Source organism: Neltuma alba, unplaced genomic scaffold (genome assembly GCF_004799145.2).
Source record: "Neltuma alba isolate B1F8T4 unplaced genomic scaffold, ASM479914v2 tig00004803_pilon, whole genome shotgun sequence".
NCBI classification, from domain to species: Eukaryota; Viridiplantae; Streptophyta; class Magnoliopsida; order Fabales; family Fabaceae; genus Neltuma; species Neltuma alba.
Genome location: NW_021633865.1, coordinates 127327 through 140113, shown reverse-complemented (window position 1 = coordinate 140113; position 12787 = coordinate 127327). Strand labels below are relative to the sequence as shown.

The 12787-nt window shown below is 35.9% G+C and overlaps 1 protein-coding gene across 1 annotated transcript; it reads left to right on the top strand.

The window, feature by feature from the left end:
• The first annotated feature begins 223 nt into the window (after positions 1-223).
• Positions 224-10485, top strand: LOC114745773 (dynamin-related protein 3B). The gene is made up of 20 exons (XM_028933941.1): positions 224-736; positions 3158-3440; positions 3531-3559; positions 3665-3766; positions 3953-4021; positions 4096-4155; positions 4523-4636; positions 4773-4821; positions 5001-5110; positions 6496-6588; positions 6743-6835; positions 6959-7096; positions 7435-7548; positions 7663-7749; positions 8538-8580; positions 8742-8887; positions 8964-9110; positions 9560-9612; positions 9701-9800; positions 10076-10485. The coding sequence occupies exons 1-20, from the start codon at positions 365-367 to the stop codon at positions 10280-10282; spliced, it is 2409 nt and encodes an 802-aa protein (XP_028789774.1). The 5' UTR covers positions 224-364; the 3' UTR covers positions 10283-10485.
• The last annotated feature ends 2302 nt before the right edge of the window (positions 10486-12787 follow it).

Below are 12787 nucleotides of genomic sequence, written 5' to 3'. Positions count from 1 at the left end.
AAATAATTAGCGTTGTAGGAAAAAAAAGTATTACGGTAAATACTAAGTGGTTTTTTATAAATATTTTTGTTGAATATATATATGTAATCTGAATATTGTTACATAAAAATTGATTTACGTGAATCAGCAATTTGATTGTGGTTTCCTACCCCTTCTCCACGCATTACATATGCTTGTGTGTGTATATAGCTTCTAAAACTACAGGGCCACTCAACTGAAGCTTTCAGAATACGAACGTATATATACTCAACTGAGGCTTCTCTGTTCCTCTCCTTCCGCATCCAGTCACACATCTTCATTCACTCCGTCCTTCATTCTCTTCTCTTTTCTCTTCCCGAAATCGAAGGGATCCTCCGTTCCTGCCATGGCGGACAACCCTGTTGTTGTGGCTCCTTCTACATCGTTATCTGGGGCTGCTCCTCTTGGCTCCTCGGTCATCTCATTGGTCAACCGGCTTCAGGATATCTTCGCCAGGGTCGGAAAACAGTCCACCATCAACCTCCCTCAGGTGGTTGTCGTTGGTAGCCAGAGTAGTGGCAAGTCCAGCGTCCTTGAGGCTCTTGTAGGTCGGGACTTCTTGCCCCGTGGAAATGATATTTGCACCAGGAGGCCGCTCGTGCTGCAGCTTGTGCAGACTAAGATGAAGCCTGATGGCACCGAAGAGGAATATGGCGAGTTTCTGCACTTGAACGGGAAGAAATTCTACGATTTCTCTGAGATTCGCAGGGAAATTCAGGTGCTTTGATGTCTTTGTCGTTATTAGTGATCTGTGTCCTTTTTTTGAGTGGGAATTGCTTCTATTTTAGTAAGGGTAAATAAGTGTGAAATTGCCTCTAATTTCAGGTGCTTTGGTTCTTTTCATTAAGGTGTATTTTTTTTTTTCCCGCTTTTTGGTGGCCAAACTAATTTATTAGTAGTTCGGGAGCGATAAATTTGTATTCTTGGCTATGAGAAGTTTCTTTCCTTATCTTGGGGTTGAAATGCTAGGAATGTAGTTTAATGCCCGCTACTGCTAGCTCGCGAAATTATACTATAAGTGAGAATTAGTTTTTGGATTGCGAGACAGGAATTATAGTGTCTGCTTATGCAAGGCCATTTTGAGTTACACGAGTTACAATTTGCTTTCTTCTTTTTTAATTAGTTTTGTCCATTGGTTTGAATTGACCAGTTGATGTGGCGACGGAAGTGAGAGAATCTGGTGTTTAGGTTTCCTCCCATCCGTACCATTATGCATTTTGGAAATTTGTGGTGCTTTTGCTTTCTGATGTGCCTGTAGGTATTTTGAAGTTGAAACAATAATGGGTACGCTAACAAGCGTGTATAACCGGGGCTAGATAGGATGTGAGACTTTTAAATTCCTGGGAATCTTAGATGGTTTGATGCCTTAGTTTCAGTTCGAACTAAGGATACCACACGCCCACCCCATTGAAGCTCATGAAAAAAATTTAGTATTGAAATCCCGGAGAAAATTTTCCGGATCCTCTCAGCCACGGTCTCACCTTTGCCATGTTTATGAGGGAGGCGAGGACTTTGATGGCCTTGCCTTTACCATCTGGGTGATTCTGATCTTTTCATTCTTGCAATCCTTTTTAAATATTGCATTCGAAAGTGGCAAACAATGCCCCCAGAACAGGAGCTCTGATTTCTACGTTGTAGAGGGCTTCCAATTTATGGAATAAGTTATGTGCTATTCTTAGTGAAACTTGAGTGTTCCTTGCAAACTAAGAACATTTATTCTGACTTATTTTAGAGGAGTTGGACAGAAAAAGGATGTTATGGCTTTGAGGCAGATCCTCTCTGAATTTTGATATATGGGGTTAAATGCTGCACAAAAATACTTTAGGGGCATAAATACCTCTAAATTAATTTGAAATAGAATTTGTTTATGGGGTCCCTGCGGTGCTTTGTTCTTGGTTTTTCTTGGGGAGCGTTCTGGTTATTGTGCATAGGGATTGGACAGCTTTCTATCATGTTCAGTTCTTTCGGTTTGTGTTCTTTCTTTCAACACTTCTTTCTTGCTCTCCTGGGAGGATTTCTTGTCCACCACTGGCCTTTTCTTCTAAGAAATTTCTTAGTTTCATCCAAAAAAGAAAATGAAGTTCTGCATTTATTTTAAGCTTACTTGCTTCTATTTTATTCCTATTATGCTCTTAAATTTTAAGAGCTGTACCTCTATTAAGCCAGATGAAACCCAATATCTTCAAAGTCCTTGTCAAGATAGAGTGAAAGTGAAGCTGACAGCACTTTGGAGCATGGGGGGAGGTTTAGGCCACCGCTGGAGCTGGTCAATATAAGCTAATTTGCATATTCTGAATTTTGAATAAAAATCTGATATACATGCCCAAAAATGTTATCCAATCTATTTCTAGTAATTATTCTTTAAGCAGACTCTGAAAGTTAGGACATACAAACGATAGCGATTATTAAATTAAATTGAAAAATGTAATGATTTATAAATGCATCTATTTCTTACAAGAATATCTGAAAAGCAGCAATTTTTTGTTGCGAACATGAACCTTCATGGCTTCTTTTCATAGTTCATCTTGGATATCTACTAATTCATATCAATTTTATCACAATCTCTTAATATTTAAAGTAAATGGATATTATAGTTGTTAAAAGTTTTAATCCCTTTTTATACCTTACTTTTTCTTTATAATATTAGATCACTTGGCATGAGCCTTGTTTAGCATCTGAATTATTGGTGCTGGGGGTCTTATTGCTTTGAGAGTGCCTTCCCCTTTGGTGATCTGATTTTAATATTGATAATCTTAAGGTCATTCCTATACCCTTATTGTTGATGTTATGATTTTACAACTTCCAAAGTTTCAACTTGCAACTGCAGTGTAGCAAACTAATTTAAGGATATGATACTGTTGACATATTAAACTATATTCATGTTTGGGGAAATGGAATGTAAATGTAAGGAAAGTAATCTGATGGACCGGAAGTGGTATTTCCTTATTAGTTTCCACTTGCATCATTTGTACTATTGAAGTCTTGTCAACTAATCACTATTTTGGTTGACGGTTCAAAATTGGTATTGATTTTCTTGGAAGGTATGAAGTACATGGGTTTAATCCTTTTTCCCCTGATAATATTCTGTTGACTTGCATATTTTCTGTTTTTAAATTCTATATTTGGGATTTGACTATAGGCTGAAACTGAGAGGGATGCAGGAGGGAACAAAGGTGTTTCAGACAAGATGATTCGTCTAAAGATCTTTTCACCAAATGTTCTTGATATAACACTTGTAGATCTCCCGGGCATAACAAAGGTTCCTGTTGGTGACCAGCCTTCTGATATTGAAGCTCGAATTAGAACAATGATCATGTCATATATCAAAATTCCCGCCTGTGTCATTCTGGCTGTCACACCAGCAAATTCAGATTTGGCTAATTCAGATGCTCTTCAGATGGCTAGAATTGCTGACCCTGATGGTGGGTTTTAGCTTCCGTATGGTTAAAACTAATATAATTTAATTCCACAACCCCATGATATATTCTTACTGATTATTCCTTCTGTTGCAGGTAGTAGAACAATTGGTGTAATCACAAAGGTGCAGCATACTATTCCAACATTCTATGTCGCAAATGTTTCTTCAAAATTTGTTATACTCTTGTCATGTTTTGACAAAGTGTGGATCATATGCTGTGTAATATAGTTGGATATCATGGACAGAGGTACTGATGCCCTGAATTTGTTGCTTGGAAAAGTTATTCCTCTCCGTCTTGGTTACGTGGGTGTTGTTAACCGTAGTCAGGAGGTAATAATGTTATCCTACTATAACGAAGATGGTGTTTTGAGTAACTTTTGTATTTCATATGTTCTTTGATTTATGTTTGAGTACGCACAAGAAAGGACATATCACTAGGAAACATATATACCTACGATTAAAGTTCTTGTTAACTTGAAATGCTGAAATCTGATTTATGTTATTTCATTTAATTAGGATATTCTTATGAATAGGAGTATAAAAGATGCTCTTGTTGCTGAAGAGGAATTCTTCCGCAGTCGTCCTGTAAGAAAGCATCATTTCTTAGTCGTTTCTGCCAATTCATATGCTGAAAATTTTTTAACATATGTTATTTATAGGTGTACAATGGCATAGCAGATCGTTGTGGTATTCCTCAGCTAGCGAAGAAGTTAAACAAGGTAGAGGCTTTGCACTGTCAAAAGCTCAAATTATATTGTAGTAAGCACATGCTGTGATCAATCATAGCATGTGCTTACTTATTAGAAGAAACAATTCTCTCACTTCCTTTCTTTCTCTGTTAGGATGTTCAACTTTACATAGGGATGAAAAAATTTCTCCTTGGTATTATTTAGTAATTTCCTTTCACAACAAAAATGTAGGAAAAATGGCAGAGTTTTCTTGATCTTGAAATCTTATTTTAACAAGTCTGTAAGGGGCTAGGCTTTGAAATTTAGTTTCTGTCATTTCTATCATTCTTGGAAGTGAATACTTTGGTATCTGGTTGGCTACTTGATGACAAAATACTTTGGGCTCATCTATTTGCAGATTCTTGCACAACATATCAAGGCAGTGCTTCCAGAGTTGAGAGCACTTATAAGCAATGCACTGGTTGCTTTTGCAAAGGAGCTTGTGAGCTATGGAGAAATCACTGAGTCCAAGGCATGTATTAGTATTTGAATGTCTCTTTCTGAATTGTATTTTGTTACAGTAGATGACACCCACAATGTTGTCTGCTTTTGCTGGCCATTTTACCTTACTCTGTTTGACGGTTTCCCTTTCCCCCCGCCTCCAATAGGCTGGTCAGGGTGCTCTCCTTCTGAATATTCTTTCAAAATACTGTGAAGGTACCTTACTATTCCTACCTTCTGGATTCTTAGCTTCTTAACAACCTTTATGTCTGTTAACTGATATCCTATATTCCCACTAATACTTCCCTTCCTTTATAGTTTTTGGCTGATATTCCACATATAATTTAATCTACTAGTTTGGTAATGGTATTTCCAACCTTTTGTTGTTGAAACAGCATTCTCCTCCATGGTAGAGGGGAGAAACGAGGACATGTCTACAATTGAGCTTTCTGGAGGAGCTCGAATTCACTATATTTTTCAATCAATATTCGTGAAGTGCTTAGAGGTATATACATTTGTATTTACTTGAGAAGTTGTCATATTTATATTGATTCTATGCCAAAATCTGTGTGTGTATACCTGAATTAATTCTTTCTTGATCATGGTTTACTTTGTATGTGTTAACAACATGAAAGTAAGGAAAATCTTCTGCTTTAATCTATAGATAGTCACCAAATTGAGTGAAAGCTAGGCACAAGGAACTGGAACTTATAATTCTTTTTGCTACATTTCACATAGACATTGAATTTAGAGATCTAATCTGCATTAAAACATTTCTGAAATAATCGAATCTCTAGTTTGCGGCTTCCCCACTAAGGAATTTTACATATCAAAACCAGCATCAACTTCCCCCCAACCAAGTTGCTAATGTCTGAATCCGCGTTCATGTGTTTGTTGAATTTGCAGATTGGAAAATAGACACCAAAGATTTTTTTTTTTGTGTGTTTTATAGAATGTTTTGAAACTCATCCTGAATTCTTTAGCCATTTTAACAACAGAGTGGAGCAATCTGATCAGTATTTTTAGTGAAGAAAGCAATGACAATGGTTAAATGAACTATTGAAGTTGTTTATTTCATCCATGTGATTTAAGTGTTGGTGACCTAATCTATTTAGGATCATGATAAATATAGCTGAAATCATTAAATGATTTGCCATGATCAATAGGTCAACAACTGGAGTTTTTCCTTTCATATTCCATGGGATTTGTCTTCTTTTGGTCTCAAGAATGTTTTTCTTCATTTCGCATGGAATAACGGTCAATTGAGTCTTTTGGTAACCCTTTTAGTAATATGAGTATTTTTGCTTTTGTGCTATGGCAATTTTAATTGTATTGAGTATGGACGTCACACACAGGGTTGGATTCCCAAGAGCCACTAAGAATTCTAGACATTTTTTCTTTTTTGATAAATTCTTTTCTTCAAAATCTGTCATACATAACATGCAAAAATGCCGACACACCTGAAACCATTGAATTTTTCATTTCTCTTTAACTTTAGGAACATGTTTAACTTTATTATATAAACCTTTTTCTTTCATAGCACTGTATAAACCTTTAACAGTTAAAAATGTTTTTTTTTTACTATCGGATTTAATTAATTTATACCCTAAATCGTGACACAATTTTGAAATATCAGATGCCCTTGGAAGATTGCTCTATCTTGTATTGTACTGAATTTGAGCGAATCCCAGATCAGCTATTTCTTATTTAATGTAAAAAGTCAACACATGAGCTAAATAAACTTGGGAGAGGCTATTACAGGTCAAAACTCTCAGCGTTAGTTGTTGCACGGAAACTGGATGTGATACAACAGAATTGAAGCTTTTACATTGAGATAAAAAAACATATGCTAGTTTCTTTGAACTTGATGACATTAAATGAACCTCGCAGGAAGTTGATCCGTGTGAGGATTTGACTGATGATGAGGTTCGAACTGCCATACAAAACGCTACTGGACCTAGATCAGCATTGTTTGTTCCTGAAGTAGGTGTTGTTAAATTTTTCCCCCTTCTGCTATTTCTTGTAATATTGTTAATAAAACCTTTTGAGCTCAAATTATTCTGAATTCGTATATCAATTAAATGACTTTTCTTCCTCCTTGAGGACTTCTTTTTTTAATCTGTTTTCATGCAATTAGGTGCCATTTGAAGTTCTTGTGAGAAGACAAATAGCTCGGCTATTGGATCCAAGCCTTCAATGTGCTAGGTTTATATATGATGAATTAATAAAGGTAGGGTTTAATGGCTTGCCATTTCTGCTGCGCCTTACTTCACCATCCCATTAACATAGTTCTCTCTCTCTCTCTCTCTCTCTCTCTCACACACACACACACACACATATATATTCTTTTCAGATCAGCCATTGCTGTAAGGTGAATGAGCTTCAGCGGTTCCCTTTCTTAAGAAAGTGCATCGATGACGTCATAGGGAACTTTCTGCGAGATGGTCTTGAACCCTCAGAGAATATGATTGGGCACATTATTGAAATGGAGGTATGTGGGAATCCAGATTCTTTTAAACATAGAAGGGAGTTTCTATATATGCTTCATTGGTTCTACCTTCTCTACCTACTGCTATGTAATCATGTCATTAGTGGCCAATCAATGGTAGATATTCAACATGCAGTAAATTTACAATGACCATGCTTGGTCCCTGCTGTACAAACCCTTCTAAGAAAGTGATTTATGCCACATATGGTGCCCTAACTGGAAACCACTGACATGCTGCTAGTTGCTAATTAGTGTTGATTTTGATGGCCAGTCTATCAATGCAAAATATTCAACTTCTATCCATATTTACTAATTTAAATTTAAATTACACAAATTTGCAGATGGACTACATAAATACTTCTCACCCAAATTTTATTGGTGGAAGTAAGGCATTGGAGATTGCAATGCGACAGATGCAGTCTTCTAGAGTTCCTCCCTCAGTTTCAAGGCAGAGGGTATCCATAATTGTTTATCACATCATTAAGTTTCATCCATATACGTCTATGTAGCGGGTTATAATTTACTCTCACTCCTTAATGTGTCTCTCCACCCTTGTTAATATCCAATAGGATGGCATGGAAACTGAGAGGGGATCAGCTTCTGATAGATCTCGAGGTATTTTTACAAGGCAAGCTAATGGATTTGTGGCTGATCAGGTATGTAATTGTCTTATCATTTCTTTTGGGGCCTGGAATCGTCTCTTATTAATTAGAGTATATATTTTCCATCCATAAACAGTTTATTTCTTTAGCTTTAAGGATTCAAGATATTTACCAGAGCATAAACTACATTTTACACTTTGTGAATTGGTTAAAAATAATCGCCCCTGGGGGTAAAAAAGAGAAAAACATTTTAATCTCTCATTTCTTTCATTAACTCTTTATGATTTGTTTAATTGCCACCTACCCACTTCTAGTCCTAGTAAAAATTGTCCAAGATGATTGCCTATTTCATTGATGAAGGTATGTTTTACTTACACCCTGAATAATCTCATATTCTTTGGAGCCCATTCTTTGGATTAAGAGTGGAAACAAAAACTACAGGCTCAACTTCAATAACAGTCTCCAAACACTATGAAATGTTTTAAGCGACGAGGGAAACAAACTTCTAGCAATAAAATTGTTCATTTTTTCTGATCTACCTTCTACTATGTTAGCCGGAGATGCTTTCTTTCTGTGTGCTTTTGCTCTTAATTTCCTCTTTTCTGGAAAGGAAGACAGAAAGGAAGGGTGAGAACTTATTGTTTTAATACTTGCGTAATTATTTTTGTTAAAATATAGATGAGAACGACTGAGGTAGCTCAGTGATAACAAATTGAATGATGCATTATGAACCACAAGTGGTCAATTTGTTTTGTATCAAATCATGGGTTAGACTGTAATTTTCACTTTCACTTAATTAACATCCCGTAGTTATTACTTAGTATGAAACTAATTATTGACAGGTTGTTCGTCCTGCATTGGATGTTGAAAGGGCTGCAGCCTCTGGTAATCCTTTTTTACCATTTAAAAGTTCAAGTCTTCTGTGGATTGCTGATATTTCTTCATTCATATTATTTTTTGATTATTAAATACCCAGCGTGTTCTTTAGATTCACCAGTGAGTATTGACATTATATAAATTTTGTGATGCTCCTTTTTCTTTCCCAGGAACCTCTGGTAAATCAAGTTGGGTTATTTCATCCATTTTTGGAGGTGATAACCGTACATCTGCAACAGATAGTACAGCTAGTAGAGGACATAGTGAAACAGTTCATGTGATGGAACAGTCCTTCTCTATGATCCATTTAAGAGAGGTATATCTATTAATTTGTTAATTGAATCAATTGCTGCTTGCATGTAAATTTGCCTAATGTGCTTGGGTCCATGTAGCCCCCTCCTATCTTGAGGTCATCTGAGAGCAGTTCAGAGGCAGAAGCTATTGAGATTGCAGCCATGAAGTTGCTTTTGAGATCATATTACAACATTGTTAGAAGGAATGTTGAGGACTTCGTACCAAAAACAATTATGCACTTCTTGGTATTTCATGTCCTTCTACTAAGCTTCGCAAATTTCATGTTTATAAACTAAGATACTGCTTTGCTAATGGAGATTGGTTGGTCAGTTGCATTCATACCATAGGGATGGTAAGGATCAGAGTAAGTGGCTAATAAAAATATGTGATGAATCTGATGGATATCATCTGACCTATGAAGTATGGAAAATGGTGGGTGTATGATAAATACATTTGAAATCTATTAGGTGCTTCTTTTGTCTAATTCTAATAGCTGCCAGACGGCATTCTTTTTGTGCTTAAAATAAATGACTTCAACCAATATTTTCATCCATGACGTAATGTGTTTGTGTCTGTTTTTAAACCTTTTAAATATTGACTGTGTTCTCTATGTCCAATCTGTTGGAACTATTAAGCGTTTGTGTTCCTGAATTTTCAAAGCTATTCAATTCTGACAATGATGAACCATATGCAGGTAAACAATACAAAACGAAACCTGCACAATGTTTTTATTCAAAAGCTTTACAGGTGATTTCGTAGCCCTCTAAATTCATATAATTCTTCAAGGATTATCTGAAGTTCTCTTGTTGACTGTGTCTTGTATGTTGCCATTCAGAGAGAACCTGTTTGAAGAGATGTTGCAGGAGCCTTATGAGGTAGCTAGGAAAAGAAGGCATTGTCGAGAAATGCTCCAAATTTATCAACAGGCTTTTAATGTGGGTAGTCAGTAGTCTTATTTTAACCAGCAATAGCATCTAATTGGATTTCCATTCTGTTATATGCCAACTTAGGTTCTCCTCTAATTGAGATTGTTTTTCTGATGTTCTTATGATAATCATGATACATGGTGTTCATTTGCTTGATTGGGTACTCTTAATTGTGTTTCCATTCTGTCCCTGTTATTATTTTTAAGTCCACTGACTTTTAACGGAACAAAATTTGGAGTAATGAAATGTGGCTGGCTCCTGATAACTGTATTTCCTCTTGGTAGGAGTTGAATGGGCTACCTCTGGAAGCTGAAACAGTTGAAAGGGGTTACAGTTTGTGTAAACCAAATGGTCAGCCTAATATTCGTCGAATGCCAACTTCAACAGGTTCTGCAAGCAGTTCTAGAAGGTCTTCTCACTCTGGGGAGGTTCCATCGCCACTTCATGCTAATTCAGATTCCAATGGAACTGCGGGGCCGTTGGGCTATTAATCCGCTGTTGATTTATGAGCTGGCTGAGCATGGTTATTGAGCTGGCCAGGAGGAAGAAGTTGTTGTTATTTTTTCCCCTCCTTTTAGTGTTAAAAGTTGCCACTTTGTTTTACAAAAGGTTCTCTTTTCCCCCTTAATATAATAGCATTGGCTTTATTTGCAAGGCTCAAAAAAGAATAACGGGAGCAGATTTTGTCCCATTTGTAGGAAACAGTTTTTCAATAAATGATATGTATGTATATCTTCAAATCTTCTTCTGCTGGGATCTGATATTATTTAGAGTATTTTCTGTGGTTGAGTTCGGTTTTTAGTTGTTGTGATTCCCTTGAGGAGATAACAGCATACAACGTTATCATTGTTTGACTTAAAAAGTTTTAAAATGGTCAGGATGAATGAAGCAATTCAATGCCTTGATGTGTAAAAGGCCAGAGAGCAGCTTCACTGGTTGGTGGATTGTCCCAAAAAAAAAAAATTCACTAAAATATATAATACTTCTATAAAGCTTGGATCAATTCCTAGCATTTTGAAATTGAAATTTAATCTTTTTTAATTTTTAACATTGAATCTTTTTTGTCGTTAAGCAATTAAAAGAAACTGTCAAGTTAGATCTAAGAAAATGATGTGACATTTAACATGGGTTAAAATATTTAGATTATAATATGCAAAGCCTTCCGGTATTTGCATGCAACCTTGACGTTTTAAAATTCGACGTTAGTTGTTGGCAGGAAAAAAAAATCTATGTTCTTTTTTTTTTAGCTTCCTTTTATTTAATATCTATCAAAGTGAGCTTGTTGATAAGATGATTCTCTCTAAGATATTAAAATTAAAATTAAAATTGGAATAGCCATTTTACAATCTTATCATCTTTCAATCTGACAAGGCTATATTTTAATTAAAAGCAAAATATAACTTCCTTTTTATTAAAAATAAATTAAAAACAAAACCATGCTAACATATGAATGGCTATGGGTTGACGGGTTAAGTTGGAAATAACCCACATCAGAACCGGTTGATATTTTACCAACTAAGTCCACTATTTTTTTAAAAAGATTGGAAATAAAACCCGCGAGACTAATAATTATAATTATAGTTTTTTTGCCAACGGTTATAATTATGATTATTAGCCATAAGGCCAAAATCTTTTGACCTGAACCCATAAGGCCATAATAGATTCTTTTCTTTAGCCCAAAAATCCAATCCAAATGAAGCGATTTTTTAATTTTTGAATATAAAGGCAAATTTAGCCGTTTCATTTACAGTGGCACCGCATAATTGATCGGCTGAAATACTTTCGAATTCAGAAGTCGAATCACTACAACGACTAGACTGGGATTCTGTTAAGCTATTAATATTGTTCTCACGTTTGCCTACTTTGATTCCTCTGTTTGCTTTGATCATTTATTCTTCAGTGGTTGAACATCATCTCGCGTCAATCGCCACTCTAACAATGGCTTGGATCGCATTCAATTCCACCAACAACATCTACACTACACGACTTTCATGAATGGATCTATATTGCAATTCCTGAATTGTCGGTACGCAATTTTTCAGGCCTTTAGCTCCTCTGGTATTCTTTGATTTGCCCCCTTTTCTTTCCGCATTAGTAGTGGAACTCAGGTGTTGTAGTTTCATTTGCTTAATTCAATCCTGATAGGCAATGATTTCGGATGTTCGTATTGGAAATTCGTCTTCGTTAATGTGCCTCATTTTATTGCTTTGTGTTTCTATATATTTTCATAACTTGTCACTATATTGAAGATTAGAGACTCTACGTGTTGCGTATCGTAAATTTAATAGCTGGGTATGCTTTCTATTTAGAAACATTTTCCAATTGCTTTTCCCTGCCAGTATTTTCTGCGTGCATTTTCCTTCCTCGTCCACATCAATACTATTTTCCGTCCTGAATTTTCGCCTTCTACCGTTGCTTTCTTAGTGACACCTCCCTCATAGGCACGAAGTTCTCGACTATAAAGAAAGAGAGGGGTGATATAGCTCTCTGGCTTGATCGTGGATTTTGGAGGCAATTTAATGTGAACAGCTTTGGAGGAAGGGATTTTTTATTTCCAGTTCTGGATCTATGGAGACAATAGGATTCAATTATGAGAATATTATTAATTATAAATCATAGGATTTATTTGATTCCAATTTAGTTGGTTTTCTTCTTACTCTCCTCTGGTGAATTAAGAGGAAGGAATCCATATATCTAGCTGTCTAGTAAATTGATAAATTGAAATGAATTGATTCTATTGCATATGATTATGATTCTCTTTGATGCCAGAAAACGTGTACACATTTCAGTGAGCGAGCAAGCAAGGACTTGAGCTTAGTCCCTTCCTTCTCGATAAAAGTCCCTGAACTCAGAACTTTAAGTCGAACTCCCTTCTCTATTTCACTTCCTACATCTCATTTGCTTGAGGAGGTTAACTACTTCCTCTCCCGATTAGGCGCAGCTTATGAAGTTGGAATAGTTTTCTTTCTTAGTTTTTGTATTTTTTGTTATCAAGA

Bases quoted from the DNA above. Each gene is read 5' to 3' on its own strand.
- LOC114745773 (XM_028933941.1), top strand. From the start codon at position 365: ATGGCGGACAACCCTGTTGTTGTGGCTCCTTCTACATCGTTATCTGGG. The intron at 6,589-6,742 runs GTAGGTGTTGTT...TCATGCAATTAG, and splicing joins CAGCATTGTTTGTTCCTGAA to GTGCCATTTGAAGTTCTTGT. The intron at 7,097-7,434 runs GTATGTGGGAAT...ACAAATTTGCAG, and splicing joins GGCACATTATTGAAATGGAG to ATGGACTACATAAATACTTC.